General features: G+C 39.2%; 1 protein-coding gene across 1 annotated transcript in view; it reads left to right on the top strand.

Moving 5' to 3' along the window:
• The window catches only part of LOC107567192 (dedicator of cytokinesis protein 3-like), a 278,352-nt gene that overhangs the window by 223,067 nt on the left and 33,288 nt on the right, over positions 1 to 21,997 (top strand). The window contains exons 24-41 of the mRNA XM_016252833.1: positions 857 to 1,049; positions 1,389 to 1,516; positions 1,611 to 1,757; positions 3,544 to 3,642; positions 3,775 to 3,869; positions 4,331 to 4,406; positions 5,665 to 5,765; positions 6,423 to 6,481; positions 6,848 to 6,996; positions 7,649 to 7,734; positions 7,875 to 7,901; positions 8,037 to 8,132; positions 8,512 to 8,572; positions 8,679 to 8,772; positions 15,499 to 15,647; positions 18,915 to 19,001; positions 19,168 to 19,272; positions 20,080 to 20,221. Coding sequence (XP_016108319.1) covers positions 857 to 1,049; positions 1,389 to 1,516; positions 1,611 to 1,757; positions 3,544 to 3,642; positions 3,775 to 3,869; positions 4,331 to 4,406; positions 5,665 to 5,765; positions 6,423 to 6,481; positions 6,848 to 6,996; positions 7,649 to 7,734; positions 7,875 to 7,901; positions 8,037 to 8,132; positions 8,512 to 8,572; positions 8,679 to 8,772; positions 15,499 to 15,647; positions 18,915 to 19,001; positions 19,168 to 19,272; positions 20,080 to 20,221 — 1,894 coding nt within the window. The remainder of the gene's footprint in view (positions 1 to 856; positions 1,050 to 1,388; positions 1,517 to 1,610; positions 1,758 to 3,543; positions 3,643 to 3,774; positions 3,870 to 4,330; positions 4,407 to 5,664; positions 5,766 to 6,422; positions 6,482 to 6,847; positions 6,997 to 7,648; positions 7,735 to 7,874; positions 7,902 to 8,036; positions 8,133 to 8,511; positions 8,573 to 8,678; positions 8,773 to 15,498; positions 15,648 to 18,914; positions 19,002 to 19,167; positions 19,273 to 20,079; positions 20,222 to 21,997) is intronic.

Genomic DNA, 21,997 nt, shown 5'->3' with positions numbered 1-21,997 from the left:
ATAGAATGGAGATTCCCTCACAACCCAACCCAATGCCAAAGCCCAAAACATCTACCATCACATACAACCACTCAGTACCTTTCCAGAACACCAGACCCCAACATGAACCAACAACCCAAACAAACTGACCAACACCAAAAAATGGTTCTCTATGCTTCCAGTGCATCTTCCACTGGATTCTTTGATGTGTTTCTTGGTTTTGATTGCTGTGTTTGACACCAAATCTTATCCTGCACAAAGTCAAATCCTTCCAAACGCCCACATTATTCACCTTTGATTTTCAGTGGCATTGAACCGGGGACCAGAGATCACCTTCCCTGCAGTGGATCGTATTATTGGGCTGATGAGCAAAGTGGGTATGGGAAGTCCTCAGAAGCAAGAGATGTAATGGACCTTTGAATTAAGGAATAGCCAAGGCCAAGGTTTTTGACTATGACTGTGACCAAGAGGTCTCCAACCCTGCTCCCAGAGACACACTGACCTGCAAAGATTAGTTCCAACCTACTCCAACCCACCTGCCTGTAATTGTCAAGTGACCCGAAGACCTTGCTTAGTTGGTTTAGGTTGGTTTAGCGTTTGAGCTAAGCTCTGTTGCATAGTGGGTCTCCAGGAGGTGATCTCTCATTTGTTTGGCATCTTCTTAAAATTTTGAATTGACTGAATCTCTAATCTACCAAGTAACCATGAGGTGCTGACGAAGCCTCACTGTTACTTCATCTCTTGCTGTGTGGGTGATGTCCATCCCATCTTTGGCCAAAAGGCCCTACATATCTTGTTTAATCTGAAGGGGAACACAAACGATGACCAAATTGCAAGCGTTAACCTTTCTTTCTCTGGTCTCTCCCCATATTTTCAGGCTGCCCTACTCAACTCTTTCCCAGCAATTTTTGACGAGCTCCTCCAGATGTTCACAGTACAGGAAGTGGCAGAGTTTGTGAGAGGAACTCTGGGTAGCATGCCTAGTACGGTCCACATCGGTCAGTCCATGGATGTGGTTAAGCTGCAGTCCATTGCTCGGACAGTGGATAGCAGGCTTTTCTCCTTTCCAGGTATTTTTTAAAGAATTGTTTCACTCTCTAATGTGTAAAATTTTACCTTTTAGTGGTACAACAGCTTGTCATTGGGGTAGTAATCTCAAAGGGACATCTTTGTGCCTTATTTACCCCTAGTAGTACCTTAAGGGTACATATTACTACTCTAAGGTACTAATATGCACCTTTTATAGTTAGACAAGGTACAAAGTTGTCCCTTTTATGGGTACTGCCACAGTGACAAGCTGTTGTACTTCTAAAAGGTATAATTTTTGCACATGTTTTATGACAGTGTAAATGTCTGAAATCTTAATCAGGTGAATTGAGTTAATAACTTCTCTCTGTCTGTTTACACAGAATCAAGGAGAATTCTCCTTCCTGTTGTTCTCCATCACATTCATCTGCATCTGCGGCAACAGAAGGAGCTTCTGATCTGCTCGGGAATCCTGAGCAGCATTTTCTCCATTATTAAAAGCAGCTCACTGGTACACTTTTGTCAATGTGCATGTCATCAAAATTTTGAACATCCCACTTATGACTTTGGTTAAGGAGACAATGTTTCTCTTTTCCTGTCTGCAGGAGAGCTCTGTACAGGAGGAGGTAGAGATGATGGTGGAGAGTTTGTTGGATGTGTTGTTACAGACGCTGTTGGCCATCATGAGTAAATCTCAGTCTCAGGAGGCGGTAAGAGGGCAGCGCTGTCCACAGTGCACGGCTGAGATCACTGTTAGTAACTAACAAATCTGATATTCTACTTCTTTCCTTCCCTCCTTCCCTCTTCTCCTCCACCTGCTTGGCTGCATCCCTACTGAGATCTTTTCTTCATCTTCTGTTTCTTTCCCAGAATCTTTCTGGAACTCTTCTTTTTCTGACTACAGCGTATAACAGTCAGGTTCTGAAAGTAAAATCACATTAATTTTCTTTCATAAAGAAATTCATATTTAATGATAACATTAAAATTGTCTAAATAGATCTGCCTCAAGCTCCAACATTAATCATACCAAATTAACGTGTTAAACTGACAAAACGGGTGTATTTATATTTGGACATCTGACAATTACTGTAACTTAAATAGAAAAGTAATCACTGTTGCTCGCTCTCTCTCTCTCTCTCTCTCTCTCTCTCTCTCTCTATCTCGGTCTCTCTTTCATGTCTGTGTTTATTACGTCTCTCACACTCACTCACTCACTGACTCACACATGATACAGTATGTCTTCATGCGGGTGAATTTCACGAAAACTGCACATAAAATGCAAATTTTAAGGACAAAAGAAAATGAAGCTTCTGTTTAGGACCATTACTTTCTTTGGCATAATTTTCTTTACGCAAAATCTAAATGCAAAATGTCTTACTTATTTTCATAAGTTGCATGAAATATGACCCTGATCTTTCACGACAGGTTTCGTGAGACTCACCCATGCATGTTTGTCTTACGTCTCTTACATTTAGACTGTTGTAACACCTGCTCAGAAGGCTAAGATAAACAGTAAACTACTACAACACAAACATGCTCTGATCTGTACTCTGATGTATGGGTTTGCATCCTTTGATATACTTTTACTTGCTTAATGTTTAATTTTTGATGTATTCATCATACATAGCTTATAAACTTAAACCCAGCAGAACTAATATCATGTCTCTGTGTATATGTAGTTAAAAGAAAGCATGGTCTAATCAGACGGGAGAATTCACTTAGAATAAACTGCACCCTTTGATAGCATTACAAATTTGCAAACATTGTCTGAGTTGTTTTAGCACCTGGATCTTTAAAATGCAGAAAAAGTGCATGAATTAATCCTCCACGTGGATCCATGCCTAGTTAAAATCATTTGATCATTGTTTGATGAGCTACTGCTGAAATATTTTTAATATTCTGTGGCTGATACTAATGTTAATTGTATCAGGTAAAAAAAACAAAAACATTGACATTTGTGAGTCTGTCACATTCTACAAAAAGCGTCATTTACATGGAATTTACGGGAATGGTTGCCCAACGAAGAATGACAATGACCTAATATAAATACGCATATTGTGCCTGCTTTAATTGGATTGTGGGTGGTTGGTGAATCAGACATAAAGTTTTGTGCTGAAATACCACGCTCTAGTCTCACATTGCCAGACTTTTGACTAACAACATAAAGTCTAGTCCACATTGGAGTTTATATTGGCCAAGAACTACCCACTTGGACCGACAAGTGAATTATATCAACTGATTAAAAAAGTTGTGTAAAGCCAGCTAGTCAGATTAGAACTGGTGATTTCAGCCAGCCTTTTCATTTTTGTGCATAATATCCATCAGAAATTTAGTGAACAGACTGTAGGCGGTCTGTGGAATGCCGTCCTAGGCTGATACTAAGTGCCACAACTGTTTAGTGAATTCATCCCACAGTGTCTTTACATCTCTCCTTCATTCTGCTTCCCCGCTCCCTTTGGATGCATTTGATTGGCTGTTTGATTGCCAAATGAACAGATTTATTGGCTCACAAGGACTTGCCCACTTTCTGATTGGCAGGGGGAGTATGTGTCCTGCTTGTTGTCCCTCCTGCGTCAGATGTCGGACATTCATTTTCAACACCTACTGGACAACTTCCAAAGCAAAGAGGAGCTGAAGGTGAACCGTCTCATAAATTTCAGAAATCAAGCATCTAAATAATTTATATTATTGCTTGAAGGTGAAGTTTTTAAATGTTAAATGTGAAAATGCTTTCTTCTAACCCAGCTTATACAATCCTATCTCTTGCAGGAGTTCTTGCTGAAGATATTCTGTGTATTCAGAAACCTGATGAAACTCAGTATATTCCCACGTGACTGGAACGTCATGCGACTGCTGACCAGCAAGTGAGAATCGATCAATTTTTCCCCTTTTTTACCTCATTCCTGTTTCCTTCCTTATTGATTTTTTTTTTTTTTGGCTCAAAACATATTGTTTTGGTTTGAATAAACATTGTATTATACCATATATGTTATTCAAAAAAAATTTTCTCTGGAATTATCATATTTTTAGTACTTGTAAAGTTACTTGACAATGACAGTAAAGTCACTTTCAATATGAATGTCATTGCATTAGATATTATTTTTACAGAGCATAAGTGCACTTTTCAAGCAAAAATATACACTACTTGTCAAAAGTTTGTAGTCAAAAAGACTTTATTATTTTTAAAGAAAGTAATATTTTTCTCCAGCATGGATGCAAGAAATGTGACCGTTCATCAAAAAATCCTGAAAAAAAAAGATCATCACATATTTATACTGTACACTATACTCTATGTTTTTCTAATTATACCTTTTCTTTCTTGCAGTATCATTGTGAGCACAACTCAGTATCTGTCGCCTGCTCTTCATAAAAGCTTTACAGATGCTGACTTTGATTTTAAGGTGTGTGATTGTGATGAACCACAGACTCCCTGGCACTGAAACGCACATTAAACATAAACATAATTTTCAAACCCACACATGTCCCATTTTCTGAATATCACATTCCACATGTACACAAACGTGCTTCATGTGGGACTTCATGGTGTCCTGCTGTTGGACACTCTTGGCTCTCTCTAATCCACTCTAATGAAGCTCTCCTCCCTGATAAAGACAGATGGTACCACTAACCAGGGAGACTGGCTCTGAAAAGTTCAAATCTACTGAATTATTAATGAAGGTTATCTTTGAGAGAAAAACATGGCCCTGTCTACCAGTGTGGGTTTTCACTGGATATCCCCTAAAAAAAAAAGAGTAGACCATTGTGGAGCAACTTTAATCCGGAATCCAATCTGAACTGGTTAGGATAGTTAATAGACACTGGTAGATCGCTTGGGCCAGTGAAGCCATGTAAAACTTATTCAGCATATCGTAACTAATATCAATTGACATCCTTAAGATATGGTCACATTATGGTCAGATATGGTCAGCGTAGCAATGTCACATGACCAACTGAACCCTTTGCGAAATCTGCATTGAGAAATATTTTGCAGAGTTCCCTTTTCTGTGGATTCCTTTTGAAATTACAGGATTTCGTCAACAAAAATGTACAGAGAAAATAGTACAGAATAGTTTCATGTGCAAAATAATTGGTGGGTGTGGCTTCCTTTCTGGAAGAGGGGACTAGGACACGCCCACCCAAGAATCAATAGGTGTGTTCAAGTCAATGTAGAGCATCTTAAATCCAGAATCCAATCTGAACTGGTTAAGGTACTTAATCATCACAGGTAGATTAGTTTGACTAGTGAAGCCATGCTAAAACTGAAATCCGCATTTCATAACAGCATGAATATTGAAATATCTGTTGACACCCTTAAGGTGTGGTCAATTTCACGGGCATACTGGATTTCGTCGACAAAAATGTGCAGAGCACCAGTAAATGTGACTTTACCATTAGTGTTCAAACAATAGTTCAGAATAGATTGATATGGAAAATAATTGGGAGGCGTGGCTTCCTTTCTGGAAGAGGAGGGGCTTGAACTCTTGAAGACACGCCCACCAAATAATCAATCAGTTGTGTATATCCAAGGGAATGCTATTGGCTACATGAATCATATTAATTCTCCTTCAAAACTTTGTCAAGATCTCTATTAAAGAAATGTGGCAGTACATAGAGTATTGCAGTAGCATCACTAAACGTTTGTGTTGCTTTTTCCGTCAGGTGTGGAATTCGTACTTCAGTCTGGCAGTGTTGTTTATCAACCAGCCCAGTCTACAGCTGGAGACTCTGACACCAGCCAAGCGGAAGAAGGTCTTTGACAAGTAAGATTTGATCCTGCTCATTCACACACTGTATTGTCTAAAGACGTTACGAAGAAATCAACCTGTCATTGTTTCTAAATGCATGCAGATTGTAATATTTTTCCTCCACAGGCTTTCCTTGTAAATTCCTTTTGTTACTTACCAAAGGACAAAAGTCCAAATTACTTTCACAAATGTCATGTCACAAATGCTGTCAGCAGAGTTTAAGTTGTATTTAACCCAGATACTCTTTAAATATGAAACAAATAATAATTTGAGTATTGTAGCGTGGACTAATCCATGTTAAATCCATCTGGAGTACATGCAACAGCTCTTATTCTGTATTCCTTCTTTACTGGCTAGCTACATCTCATGATTAATATACAGTATATATGTTCCTTCAGTTATTGGTCAAATACTCAAATACAAAAAAGCCTTAGATGCAGAAATGTGCGCACGACTTCTACACAGCATGCAAGATAGATGATCACCCTGTGAGTTTGTCGAGAGGGTCGATTCATCTCTCTGCTTCTCCTTTTACGTCTGTGATCTTCAGCCCAGCGTGTGGCTCTTCTGTTCTTCTGAGTCTAGTGTGTTTAATAAATGCTGTTTGTTTGTCGTCTTAGATTCCTGCATGGGTTTAGAGGAGTTTTTAATGTGTTTTTCTTGTCTTTGCAGGTATGGTGATATGAGGGTCATGATGGCTTATGAGCTGTTTAGCATGTGGCAGAATTTGGGTGAGCGTTTTGATTCCCTCTCTGTCTTTCGACTCTGTTTCATTCTTTTTTCCTGCATTTCTCTGCACACGCACAGAAACACAAACACAAACAGCCACTTCCTCTAGAAAAACAGTACGGACCTCTAGAGCTAGAGGAAGGTACTGCACTGCAGAAATTCCCCCATAACTACTAAAATGTGTTGCTGAAACTCACAGGGTTTTTCATTATTAATATTATTAAAAATAACAGATTTCAGATTCATGTCATGTAAAGCTCCCTCACTTTGTTACTTAAACCCAGACATTCAGGCTTTAACAATAAAGAGCCACCATTTAAAAAAAAAAAAGGGAATGAATAATTACGATTTGCTTGGTTTGGCTGCAGGTGAGAATAAGATCCACTTCATACCAGGAATGATTGGCCCATTTTTGGGTGTGACGCTTGTACCGCAAAATGAAGTCCGAAACATAATGATCCCCATCTTCCACGATATGATGGACTGGGAACAGAGAAAGAACGGCAACTTCAAACAGGTCCATTATACCTGCTTCTGCTTTTCTGTCTTTTCTTGGCTATTTTTTCTGTTTCTCTTAACCTGAGTTATGTTCCAGGGAAACAAAATAGTATGATTATGATTTATTTTCACTCTAAATGTAACCATAAATTATAAATGGTAAATTATAGTAAATGGCAAATAATAATGGAAAAAATGGCTAATAATAATAATAATAATGAAGAAAAAAAAATTAATGAAAAAATTAATTAAGAAATAATTATTGTATATTCAGGCTGTTTTTGAGAAATAATGTCACTTTGAAGAAAAAAATTAATATAATAAAATATGTAATATATTATTATTATTATTATTACATTCAATAATAACAACAATAAAACCAATAAAATATTTTGTTATGATATGATATTATTATTATCCTTTTTTTATCACAAAAAAGTAACATGTTTGTAATAAAACTGTTACAAAGTACATTTTTAAAAAATTATTTATTTATGTAATAAAACATTGTTTAAAAGTAATTTTGATGGATTTTTTATCAGCATCCATTCTTGGCAATTCGGGTGGCACCGACTGACAAAAACAATTTAATTTCTGAAAACATAAATAATATCAATAAAGAAATATTACTTCATTATAAGCACATAATTCAGTTCATGTTTACGGTGCAGGTCGAGGCAGAACTGATAGACAAACTGGACAGTCTGGTGTCTGAAGGCAAAGGAGACGAGAATTACAGAGAACTCTTCAGTTTGCTGTAAGTGCGTGCACACACACACACACACACACACTCCCTCTACCTTCTCTACTGACACACACAGCTACACATCCAGCTGTTTAAGTACTCTTGTTATAACCTGAGTGTCTCTGATTTACCTTGTGCTGCGGGATTATTAGAACTCAACTGTTTGGGCCGTACCCCAGGTAAGAGGAAACTAACCCTGTTCAACCTATCAGATGCTATTAAAAACAGATCTTCCATTACAAGCCCCTGTTTTACCTTGAGCCCATGAAGTGCCCTTAAATAATTCTATATATGTGTGCGTTGTTTATGTCTAGTCTGCTGGAGAAGATCGAGCAGGAGACCTGGAGGGAGACGGGCGTCTCTTTCGTCACATCTGTCACACGCCTCATGGAGAGACTGCTGGACTACAGGTAAAACTCTCATTCTAGTGTCTACGGATAAGTGTAAGTGTTATATAGTTTTATAGTGTTTATACATTTTTTTTAAATTAGCTGTTATTTACATATTTTCGCTTTTTGTTTTTTTTTTGTGGCTGCTGACTTAAACAGGAAGTGGCCATTTGACTTTTGACATGTAAAATGTTCAGCCAAAACTCATTATTGTTGCGCAGCATTTAGCAATCAATAAATTGTATGTAAAACTCTTAGTAAACTGTGTAGAAACCAGACAGATTCAAATCGAAGTTCTTCTCATTTTTGTGTGCAAACCCATCATATGGCCCATATATGGTCAGTGGGCGTGGCATCGGAGGGCATATCTAATGAGACTTCCTGTTTCTTGTGTCGGCAGAGATTGCATGAAAGGTGATGAGACAGAAAACAAGAAGATCGGTTGCACTGTTAACCTGCTGGTGAGTCTTACCCTTTATTCAATCCACTGTCAGCCTAATATATGCAATGTGGCATTTTTGCGATTAAACAAAAGTAACCTGATGATCATATGATCTCATTTTGTAGAATTTCTACAAGTCGGAGATTAATAAGGAGGAGATGTACATCAGATACATTCACAAGCTGTGCGACATGCACCTGCAGGCCGAAAACTACACAGGTGAGGCATTATTCACAGAATGTGTTTTTTTGCATTTAAAAAGCACAAGACGCAGGGCATTGTAATGAAAAAAATAAAATAAAATTAATAAATAAAAAAATGTTAGGTTGAGAGATGCGTTTTGTTTTTTAAGTTAAAGGGGATAGTTCACCAAAAAATGAAAATCACCCCCTGATTTACTCACCCTCAAGCCATCCTAGGTGTATATGACTTTCTTCTTTCAGATAAATACATTCAGAGTTATATAAAAAAAATGTCCTGGTTCTTCCCAGCTTTATAATGGCAGTGAATGGCTGTTGAGATTTTGAAGTCCTATAAAGTGCATTAATCCATCATAAAAAGTACTCCACTTGGCTCCAGGGGTTAATAAAAGCCTTCTGAAAGGAAGCGATGCGTTTGTGTAAGAAAAATATCCATATTTAAAACTTTATAAACCTTAATCTCTAGCTTTCGCTAACTGTCGTACTCGCATGAACCAAATTTTGTTTACAGCAAAGGAAAACCTGTCTCCTCTTGGCTTATATTGAAATCCTCTGACATTTTTCCTTACAAATCCATATTTTGTACTTCTTAGACATGACCAGTGTTTTGTTTTGCTCACTCTTCTGTGCTTCCGAATTCATCACCTCTTACCGGAGCTTATGCTATGCATTCATCCTACGTCATCTGCTGGAACGCCACTCTCTCGTGAACGCACGAATGACAGTTAGCGGAAGCTATATATTACAGTTTCTAAAGTTTAAAATAAGATTTTTTTTTTTTTTACACAAACACATCGATTCGCTTCAGACGGCGTTTATTAACCCCCCGGAGTCGTGTGTGTGATGGAGGCGACGAGAAGAGAGGCATGCGGATCCACATGCAAGGCTTTATTAAGAGACGTGGTCATAACAGGCATGGGTCAGACAATGGCAAGCAGGTATATTGAGGGCAAGACAGAAGAGTAATCCAAAACGGGCGTGGTCGATCAGTGGCTAACAATATCCAGAGGGCTTGACAAGAGGGGTAATCCGACAACATGAGCAACATCCAGGCAAGGTGCAAGCATAGTCCGAATGGCAAGACGAAAGGATAATACAAAATACACCCCCCCCCAGGGCCAGGTCCACGTGGAAGTGGAGAGACCGGGGACTGAAGCTGAGCAGGGCACCCAGGCGAAACTGGCAAGGACGGAGCAAAGAACTAGGATGGAACCGGCAGAGCAGGGAGCCAGGGCAGAGCAGACGGAGCAGGAGCCCACCAGGGCAGAGCATACGGAGCAGAAGACCTCCACAGCAGAGCAGACGGAGCAGAAGCCCACCAGGGCGAAGCAGAAGACCACAAGAACCAGACAGAAGACCACCACGGTGAGCAGATGGAGCAGAAGACCACCAGAACCAGACAGAAGACCACCACAGCGAGCAGATGGAGCAGAAGCCCACCATAACCAGACAGAAGACCACCATGGTGGAGCAGACGAAGCAGAAGACCACCACGGCGGGCCAGAGTGATCAGGAACTGGAGTCTAGGGAAAACTGAAACACAGGAGATAGACAGTGCATTTACGGTCTCAAGGGGCGGAACAGGACATGCAGATAGTTCTTTAACAGTCTCCTTGAGCCTGATAGACAGGACAGGAACTGGATTGGCAGTGACAAGGTGAACAGGGCATGATGTGCGTTCTTAGTTTCTAGGGGATAGTTCACCAAAAAATGAAAATCACCCCCTGATTTACTCACCCTCAAGCCATCCTAGGTGTATATGACTTTCTTCTTTCAGATAAATACATTCAGAGTTATATAAAAAAAATGTCCTGGTTCTTCCCAGCTTTATAATGGCAGTGAATGGCTGTTGAGATTTTGAAGTCCTATAAAGTGCATTAATCCATCATAAAAAGTACTCCACTTGGCTCCAGGGGTTAATAAAAGCCTTCTGAAAGGAAGCGATGCATTTGTGTAAGAAAAATATCCATATTTAAAACTTTATAAACCTTAATCTCTAGCTTTCGCTAACTGTCGTACTCGCATGAACCAAATTTTGTTTACAGCAAAGGAAAACCTGTCTCCTCTTGGCTTATATTGAAATCCTCTGACATTTTTCCTTACAAATCCATATTTTGTACTTCTTAGACATGACCAGTGTTTTGTTTTGCTCACTCTTCTGTGCTTCCGAATTCATCACCTCTTACCGGAGCTTATGCTATGCATTCATCCTACGTCATCTGCTGGAACGCCACTCTCTCGTGAACGCACGAATGACAGTTAGCGGAAGCTATATATTACAGTTTCTAAAGTTTAAAATAAGATTTTTTTTTTTTTTACACAAACACATCGATTCGCTTCAGACGGCGTTTATTAACCCCCCGGAGTCGTGTGTGTGATGGAGGCGACGAGAAGAGAGGCATGCGGATCCACATGCAAGGCTTTATTAAGAGACGTGGTCATAACAGGCATGGGTCAGACAATGGCAAGCAGGTATATTGAGGGCAAGACAGAAGAGTAATCCAAAACGGGCGTGGTCGATCAGTGGCTAACAATATCCAGAGGGCTTGACAAGAGGGGTAATCCGACAACATGAGCAACATCCAGGCAAGGTGCAAGCATAGTCCGAATGGCAAGACGAAAGGATAATACAAAATACACAGGCAAGAATCTGAACATGGGAAAGCAGGCAGGGCAAGACTATAACTTGAAACTAAGAACTAGAAATGGCTCCGTAGAGTAGCTATTGCTATGAGTGATAAACGCTATACAATACTCTGCGTTGAACGGTGGTGTGAGACTGATTTATATAGTGTGTGTTATTGGTAGCAGCTGTGTGTGTTTGGTTTCAGGTGAGCTTGTGATTAGTGCAGTGGAGCATGGGAAATGTAGTCCAGGGTGACGTGTAACAGTCTGTGTGGTGTGAGAGTCAATATAATGGGAGGGCGACCTCTGGTGGCAAGCAGACGGAAGTTCATGGACAGAATTCGTGACAGAGTGGAGCACTTTGCTCCCCCCCTCCACAGACCTCCACAGCAGAGCAGACGGAGCAGAAGCCCACCAGGGCGAAGCAGAAGACCACAAGAACCAGACAGAAGACCACCACGGTGAGCAGATGGAGCAGAAGACCACCAGAACCAGACAGAAGACCACCACAGCGAGCAGATGGAGCAGAAGCCCACCATAACCAGACAGAAGACCACCATGGTGGAGCAGACGAAGCAGAAGACCACCACGGCGGGCCAGAGTGATCAGGAACTGGAGTCTAGGGAAAACTGAAACACAGGAGATAGACAGTGCATTTACGGTCTCAAGGGGCGGAACAGGACATGCAGATAGTTCTTTAACAGTCTCCTTGAGCCTGATAGACAGGACAGGAACTGGATTGGCAGTGACAAGGTGAACAGGGCATGATGTGCGTTCTTAGTTTCTGGGCTCATGACAGGCAGGGTTAAGAGTACAGAGGTGGGTTCTTGGACTATGACAGACAGGGCTGAAAGTTCCGTGTTGGTTTCCTTGAGAGTGGCTGGACAGGCAGACCGTTCAAGATTGGGTGCATTTACAAAGACTGGTTGGGTTGACTGTAAATAAACAGGATCACTGACTGAAACTGGATGGGCAGACAGTTCAAAAATGGGTTAGGTTAGGGTTAGGGTGTTAACTGAAACTGGACTGGTAGATATTTCAGTGACTGAAACTGGACAAACAAATGGCATATCAGACATATTATTTGAAATTAGTGGACAGACAATTCATTAGCAGCCCTTAGACGAACATACAGTTCACAATCAGCCTCCATGGCTGATTCAGAACAGGACGAGAGTTCAGAGATGGCCTCCTCAGCCAGTTCAGAGTAGGACAAAAGTTCAAAAGCAGCTTCCGTAGCGGTGACGGGACAGGCAAAGAGCTCACAGACGGCCTCCATAGCCGTGACAGGACAGTCAGATAGTTCACAGACGGCCTCCATAGCCGTGACAGGGCATGACGAGGATTCACAGACGGCCTCCATAGCCATGACAGGGCAGGACGAGGATTCACAGTCTTGACAGGACAAACAGGAAGTTCATAGGTGGATATTACTGACACCTCTGGAGGTTCTGCAGCGGATGCCACCACCTCTGGAGGTTCTACAGCAGTACCATCAGGAAATAGTTCATTAATATTCTCTTTAACAGGACAGGTACAGCGTTCATCAACGGTTCCTTCGACCACGACATGACAGGCTGAGAGTGCATTGCTGGGCGTCACCACCATACAAGGAGCTGAAGCGAGCGCTGCCACCTCGGGAGGTTCTGCAGCACACACCGCCACCTCTGGAGAAGCTGCAGCGGGCGCCATCGCCACCTCTAGAAACATCATAGTAGGCGTCGCGGTTTCAAGAGTCTCAGTGGTGGTGTATGCAGCCCAAACACTCCATAAAGCGATCCCCATTATGGGAAGCGCTACAGACAGGGGAATCGTATAGGAACAGGAGGGCTAGAGTGAATAGATTTGGGAATACCAGCTGCGACTGCTGACACCAGCGGTGGATCCTCCACGCTGGATGCCAGTCTGGGATACAGAAGACCTGACCTCGAAGATCTGAGTGCAACAAACGGGAAGTGACGATACTCTGGACGATCAGCTGTGACGTGACGAGACTCTAGACGATGAGCTGTGATGTGACAAGACTCTGGAAGATCAGCTGTGATGTGACGTGACTCTGGACGAACAGCTGAGACGTGACGTGACTGGAAGATTAGCTGTGACTTGACTTGACTCATGATGATCAGCTGTGATGTGGCGTGACTCTGGATGATCAGTTACGATGTGATGTGACTCTGGATGACCAACTGTGATGTTACGGGACTCTGGATGATCAGCTGTGATGTGATTTGACTCAGAATGATCAGCATTGACTTGACTTGCCTCATGATGATCAGTGATGACTTGATTTGGCTCAGGATGATCAGCGATGACTTGACTTGGCTCACGAATGGCAGTAATGACGTGACCGGTTGTTGTGGCCGCCATTTTGTGAGTGCGCTCTGGTGCAGCCACCATTTCAGTCATAGATGCGGTGTCGCGTTCCTCCTCCGCGGCACCCACAGTGAATAGATAGCCAACAGTCAACAAAGCATAGTCCATAAACTGACAGAGTTATGAATGTGGACCCTCGCATCTAAGCTTAGACCTCAGCAGTTGATTAATGCCGTCGCAAAAAACCTCTATCAACAAACAGTCCAGTAAATCAGAGTAATAGGCAATGGCTAGATACTCCTGAATATAGTTCTCCAGCGAACCTTGTTTAAGAGTTAATAATATATGTGCTGTGTCCATACCTGGCCACTGTTCCTCTGAAAAGCTGCTGGATCCTTGTGTGGCCGAGTATTCTGTGAGGCGACGAGACGAGAGGCATGCAGATCCATATGCAAGGCTTTATTAAGAGACGTGGTCATAACAGGCATGGGTCAGACAATGGCAAACAGGTATATTGAGGGCAAGACAGTAGTAATCCAAAATGGGCGTGGTCGATCAGTGGCTAACAATATCCAGAGGGCTTGACAAGAGGGGTAATCCGACAACATGAGCAATAGTCCAGGCAAGGTGCAAACATAGTCCGAATGGCAAGACGAAAGGATAATACAAAATACACAGGCAAGAATCTGAACACGGGAAAGCAGGCAGGGCAAGACTATGACTTGAAACTAAGAACTAGAAATGGCTCCGTAGAGTAGCTATTGCTATGAGTGATAAACGCTATACAATACTCTGCGTTGAACGGTGGTGTGAGACTGATTTATATAGTGTGTGTTATTGGTAGCAGCTGTGTGTGTTTGGTTTCAGGTGAACTTGTGATTAGTGCAGTGGAGCATGGGAAATGTAGTCCAGGGTGATGTGTAACAGTCTGTGTGGTGTGAGAGTCAATATAATGGGAGGGAGACCTCTGGAGGGAAGCAGACGGAAGTTCATGGACAGGATTCGTGACAGTGTGGAGCACTTTTTATGATAGATGGATGCACTTTATTGGACTTCAAAATCTCAACAGCCATTCACTGCCATTGTAAATCTTAGAAGATTTTTTAATATATCTCCGATTGTATTCGTTTGGAAGACGAAAGTCATTTACACCTAGGATGGCTTGAGGGTGAATAAATCAGGGGGTAATTTTCATTTTGGGTGAACTATCCCTTTAAAATTCTTGCAACTTGAGCGTCACGTTTTTAAAGTGCCAATTTATAAGTGAGATGCTGCAAAAGACAAAAACGCAACATTCAAAGATCCTTATAGCACATATTTACATAGAAAACGAATGGAAAAGCAGTGCAATGGAATATAAACCAATTTTGTGTGAACAGCCCCTTATAGTGCATATAGACCTTATGCGTCAAAGAAACAAGTGTGCAGTCATCTTTAGAATTTTGTCTTTGAACTTCCATTTTCGTAGTAGCTCTGCATATTTCTATGGCACTGCTGTCAAAAGTAATTTGCTTGTGAAATGGATTGACTTATTGTAGAGAAAGTTGCCATGTGCATATTCGAAGCAGATGTCATAAGAAATGTCAGTAGAGAAATACAAACTGGAAGACAGAAGAAAAATTGCAGTGCTGAAAAGGGGCGGAGCTACATAAGGCCTATAAAGTACACATTTTTTCACTACATACTGTATGTTTCCTGGCATTCAAACCCATGACCTTTGTGTTGCTAGCACTATGCTCTACCAGCTCTAAAAGGAAGTACCTTACTCAAAGAGTATTTCAACTTTATCAACCATTGTGTCTCACAGAGGCGGCGTTTACCCTCCTGCTGTACTGGGAGCTGCTCCACTGGGAGGAAAGGCCCCTCCGGGAGTTCCTGCACTATCCTGCGCAGAGCGAATGGCATCGCAAAGAGGGTCTCTGTCGTAAGGTCATCCACTACTTCAACAAGGGAAAGGTATTTACAGATACTGCTTTGTTTCAGCAACAGTTTAACAATTTGGAGTAATTCCTATAAAATTCAATTGACAACTTATAGCCTCACATCACACTTAGTACACATTTTATCACTACATACTGTATGTTTCCTGGCATTCAAACCCATGACCTTTGTGTTGCTAGCACTATGCTCTACCAGCTCTAAAAGGAAGTACCTTACTCAAAGAGTATTTCAACTTTATCAACCATTGTGTCTCACAGAGGCGGCGTTTACCCTCCTGCTGTACTGGGAGCTGCTCCACTGGGAGGAAAGGCCCCTCCGGGAGTTCCTGCACTATCCTGCGCAGAGCGAATGGCATCGCAAAGAGGGTCTCTGTCGTAAGGTCATCCACTACTTCAACAAGGGAAAGGTATTTACAGATACTGCTTTGTTTCAGCAACGGTTTAACAATTTGGAGTAATTCCTATAAAATTCAATTGACAATTGGTCCAAACACAATGATCCTCCACAGACATACATTAGAAGAGAGCAAAAGATTGTCTTAAAAATGGTGAGCGGCAGTGGTTGCTAAAGCAGGATTAGTCTATAATGTTTTTAAAGCAAATGGCTAACTTACAGCCTCCATTCACACTTTTGTGGATAATTTCAATCTTACTGCGAACCGCTCTGGGACACTGAAAACACTGTTATCATGAGTGGCTCACGTGAAAAGCTCACAGCGCTTCACTCTGAAACACAAAGCTCATCAGATTACATACAGTATTTATAATTGCAAAGCAGTCTTGGATTTGGTAATTGTGCTAAAACATATCACATTCTCAGGCATTATTACACTTAATAAACGAAAAAGTTACTGGCCAACATGTGAGTAATTTACCAGTACCAGTTTTACTTAGTGAGTGTTAATTTTAGATCCTGACTCTGCACATTTGTGCTACTTCCGACAATAGGACAAATGGATTTGGAATTTCACTTGCCCATGTTGAGTGCAAACAGATTTACAGTTTCTTCTATTTCATTGAAATTTTAACAAGTCAATGGAGTTTTTTTGTGCTGTCGTAAGGTCATCCACTACTTCAACAAGGGAAAGGTATTTACAGATACTGCTTTGTTTCAGCAACAGTTTAACAATTTGGAGTAATTCCTATAAAATTCAATTGACAACTTATAGCCTCCATTCACACTTTTGTGGATAATTTCAATCTTACTGCGAACCGCCCTGGGACAATGAAAACACTGTTATCATGAGTGGCTCACGTGAAAAGCTCACAGCGCTTCACTCTGAAACACAAAGCTCATCAGATTACATACAGTATTTATAATTGCAAAGCAGTCTTGGATTTGGTAATTGTGCTAAAACATATCACATTCTCAGGCATTATTACACTTAATAAACGAAAAAGTTGCTGGCCAACATGTGAGTAACCGTTTCATATGCTTGCCAACTCCAGTTTTACTTAGTGAGTGTTAATTTTAGATCCTGACTCTGCACATTTGTGCTACTTCCGACAACAGGACAAATGGATTTGGAATTTCACTTGCCCATGTTGAGTGCAAACAGATTTACAGTTTCTTCTATTTCATTGAAACTTTAACAAGTCAATGGAGTTTTTTTTGTGTGTTTTTTTTTTACTTTTAATCCTTATAAAGAAAGTCAGTGGGGTCCAAAAGCAACAATGGATCCCACTGACTTTCATTATAATATTTAAAAGTAAAAAAAAAAACCCTATTGACTTGTTAACTCTTGTTAACTCAGCATTTTTTTTAAAAGTTGCCAGCCACCGCCAGCGGATTTTCACTCAAATTTGATGGCCTCCAGTATATTTTGCTTTATGAATATTTGAATATGCAATACACCACAATAAAGATCAGAGCCTCTACCTTTAAAAAAAAAAAAAAAAGCAGTCTCATAATGCATAATTTTGAGCAAAAGTAAGAAGAAAATCACATTTTTATCAAAAGCTACATCTGGATAATATACGATTATCAAAGCATGAATCCAATAAATCCCTTCCTGAAACAAGAAGGATTTTTCCTGTTATGATTTATTGTTATTTCTACACATTGGCTAATTTGTCAGTAACAGATTTGACAAACAATATCATAAAGACATCTGATTTTTCATTAAAAGTAAAAAAGGAAGTAACTTGTGTTTGACAAGCACTGAATTATTCAAATTAAATATGTTTTCAATAAGATACTGAAAAAAAATCTGTTAGTGAAAAGTTTCCGCAATGCCAAATGTATCTCCAATTATAGAATCACCCATATACCACTTCCTGGATCAACATTTTACTCTTTAACATTATGCAGTTTTCATTTATATGCTGTCTATTGCTGATGATCGCATTATTTTTCATATGCATCTGTTTACTTAAGAGATCACTAGTTTCTCCATCCTGTTCACGTGTGTTTATGTCCGGGAGGTTTTGTACTCGTTCAGAAGATGTGTAATAGCGCCCCCGAGTGTATAACAGTGAAAACACGAAAAGCCGTAAAAACTCGTCTTTGGCGGGGAAGCGTTTTCCTGTAAAAGACGAGATAACTCGTCAATGGTGGGGAAAGGGTTAAAGTTGCAATGAAACTGAAGTAGCGATAGATCTTGTCTTCCGTATTGTTACATACATGCAAATATAACAGATTTTCGAAAAGGACAAAAATATAGAGCGGGACTTGGTTCTGTGCAATGATTTTTGATTGGATGTTGAGAAGTGGGCGTGGAATGTCAAAAAATGTACCAGTGCAAAATGTATATGCAACATTTGTAATATGCGTTTAGAAAAGTTTTTAATTTCGATTTCATGTCAAATTTAACATTTTTAACTGTATTTTAAATTCATTTTTCAACCTATTATGAGTTTCTTTCTTCGGTTGAAAACAAAAGAAGATACTTTGAAGAATGTTGATAACTAAACAGTTGACCGAAGCCATTGACTTCCATAGTATTTTTTTCATGCTATGGAAGTCAAAGGCTACCAGCAACTATTTACTTACCATTATCTATCAAACAAAATATCTTCTTTTGTGTTCAACAGAAGAAAGAAACTTGTACAGGTTTGGAACAACTTGGGGGTGACTAAATGATGATAGAATTCTCCTTTTTGGATGAACTTTCCCTTTAATTCACACCTGTCAGAAAACAAGGTGCAAACTAAGTGTAATGTGGCATTTCTTTCTATAAACCTGTCTAAAACTTTCCATACTAGAACTGATGGAGTTTCTTATCTAGAAATGCAAATCTAGTTTTAAACTGCATATGCTGTCCTGTTCTTGTTCTCTTCCCAGTGTTGGGAGTACGGCATCCCGCTGTGCCGTGAACTAGCCTTCCAGTACGAGTCCCTGTACGATTATCAGAGTCTCAGCTGGATACGGGTCAGTGCTTTTTGATGTTTTTTTTTTTTTATGTGAATACTGTATATGAATAGAGATTATATAACAGCACTTTGAGTGGACCGCGCAGCTATTAATGTAGTGTTATGTATTATGCGCAGAAGGAGGTCAACACTGTGTGAATATTTAGCTCCCTCTTTCTTTACAGAAAATGGAGGCAGCATATTATGACAACATCATGGAGCAGCAGCGACTAGAGCCGGAGTTCTTCAGGGTGGGATTTTATGGCCGGAAGTTTCCGTTCTTCCTCAGGGTGAGCAATTGCGATATTTACATGCTCTGTTTGTTTGTAATAATTGTAAAGATTAAATTAAGGGATTGCTTTTTCATTTAAAATAAATATATAATGAAAAAACAACAATAAATTAAATAGTACCGTATTGGCCCGAATATAAGATGACCCCCCTTTTTCCAGATGTACCTTTTGGAAAAAGGCTTTTTAAAAAACAAATCTTGTTTTTTCTTAGTAAAACACATTTTGTCTTCAATTATTATCATATTGCATATTTTTCCTATTTTAATTTTTGTTTTGAAAGTATTGTAAAAACTGGTAAAATGTACCAACAATCACATTTAAAAAATATACACTTTTTGATATACCATTAAAAAAAACTAAAAAACAGGTAGCCCATCTGAATTAGGACATTTAGGCTATCCATCTAATAGTAGCCTACCAAAATCTTATTAACAGTAGAAGTTAAATCTTACTGTAGTCTTCAAATCTGGGTACTGTCTTACGTTTTAAAATCACAAAGGGAGTTTGGTCCCATCAGGCTAACGCGACAGTCACGACTCATGCAGCTGTAAGGTTTTCTTTCTCTTTTGTTTTTACTCGCGATCTTTACAACACGCATTACATTACGTATTTCATGGCACACTGGTTTTATGCGTATTTGGCGCCACCTATTGTTGTGGGTGTATTATTGACATGTCAAAGTCTAGACCATGAATATAAGACGACCACGTTTTTTCAGCTGTATTTCCAAGACAAAAATATCGTCTTATATTCGGGACAATACGGTATATATTTATTTATGGATTTTTCTTTCTCTCTACACAGAATAAGGAGTTTGTCTGTCGAGGGCATGACTACGAGAGACTCGAAGCCTTTCAGCAAAGAATGCTGGGAGAATTTCCACAAGCTATCGCCATGCAGCACCCAAATCAACCAGATGAGGGGATTTTACAGGGTGATGCCCAGTGTATCCTTCGCCAAAAAAAGTTTTGGGGTCTCTAATTTACATTTAGACTACTCTAAACGAAATTTAAACTTAAAAATGTAACTTTCATGAAGTCATGAATTTACATTTTAAATATGTTTTAATATAATTTTGCATAAATAAAATAATTACAAACATTCTTCAGTTGAATTGTATACTACCCAGACACTTTAAAAATTCTAATTTAAACTTTCATGAAGTCATGAATTGACATTATCTTTTGTGGGTGATTTCTCAACCAAATTTGATGTCCAATTAATATGTGATTAATTAGATTAATTAATCGCCACATCGATTGACAATAATAATATATGCATACATATCTACACTGCTTTTCAAAAGTTTGGAATCAGTAAGACTTGTAATGTTTTTTAAAGAAGTCTCTTCTGCTCATCAAGGCTGCATTTATTTGATCAAAAATACGGAAAAAAAACGGTAATCTTGCAAAATGTTATTACAATATAAAATAATGGTTTCTATTTTAATATCCTTTAAAATATAATTTATTTCTGTGGTGCAACGCTGAATTTCCATCAGCCATTACTCCAGTATAAAGTGTCACATGATCCTTCAGAAATCATTCTAAAATGCTGATTTATTATTAGAATTATAAATGTTGGCAACAATTGTGCTGCCAAATATTTTTATGGAAACTGCGATACTTTTTTCAGGATTCTTTGATGAATAAAAAGTTTAAAAGAACAGCATTTATTCAAAATATAAATCTTTTGTAACAATATAAACCTTTGCTATCACTTCTTAACAATTTAACACATCCTTGCTGAATAAATAATGATAATAATGAATAATAATAAATCAGCATATTAGAATGATTTCTGAAGGATCATCATTCTGAAATGATGCGGAAAATTCAGCTTTGCATCACAGAAATAAATTAGATTTTAATGTATATGTATATTTCACAATATAATTTTTTCCCCTGTATTCTTGATGAGCATAAGAAACTCCTGTAAAAAACATTAAAAATCGTTCTGATCCCAAACTTTTGACCAGTGGTGTATAGTATCGTTCACTCTAATAAGATCATTTTTTTGTTTTGTGTTTTTTTTTTTTTTTAATTCTAATTTAAAAATGTAACTGTAATTTGTACAATACTTTTTTGTTGTCCAAAAGTCTATACCACTTGTAAGTAAAAGAGTAGTTTGGACACTCTGCAAAATATCTTTTTTTTTGCTTTGCACATAAATAAATTAATTAAGTTGAAATTTTTTTTTAGGGTTTTCTATTCTTTTAAACTACTGTAACGAATCAGCTCATGGGAAATATGAATAATTAACCATAACTAGTTATAATTAACTATTCATATTTTAGGTCCGCTGTAGATATTTAGCTGACCTCTCAGGGTCAGCTGTCTTGTCAATTCTAAGAACGTTCATTTCCTGGTTAAGGGAAATAACTTTCTTACTGTACAATTCTACAAAGCTTGTAGCGTAAATCTGCATGATTAGTGACTCCGGTTATGAGCAAACAATGAACACGTCAAGTGTGATACAAGTAAGGTTTTATTAACTACATAAACACTTAAACTAGTCTAACATACTACATAAACACATAAACTGGTCTAACATACACATACACACACACACACACATACAGTTGGTATAGGAAAGGGTTAAAGTTTAACTCACTACAGAAAGAGACATAAGGAATGAAATTTATGAAACCATTTGCATATTCAGCAGATCTACACCTTTAGGGATACGTCAGATTCTTAGTTCAAACACACCTTTGTAAAAA

This window comes from Sinocyclocheilus grahami, unplaced genomic scaffold (genome assembly GCF_001515645.1).
Source record: "Sinocyclocheilus grahami isolate Dianchi unplaced genomic scaffold, SAMN03320097.WGS_v1.1 scaffold1132.1, whole genome shotgun sequence".
Taxonomy (NCBI): Eukaryota; Metazoa; Chordata; class Actinopteri; order Cypriniformes; family Cyprinidae; genus Sinocyclocheilus; species Sinocyclocheilus grahami.
This window is presented reverse-complemented; position numbering and strand designations above follow the sequence as displayed.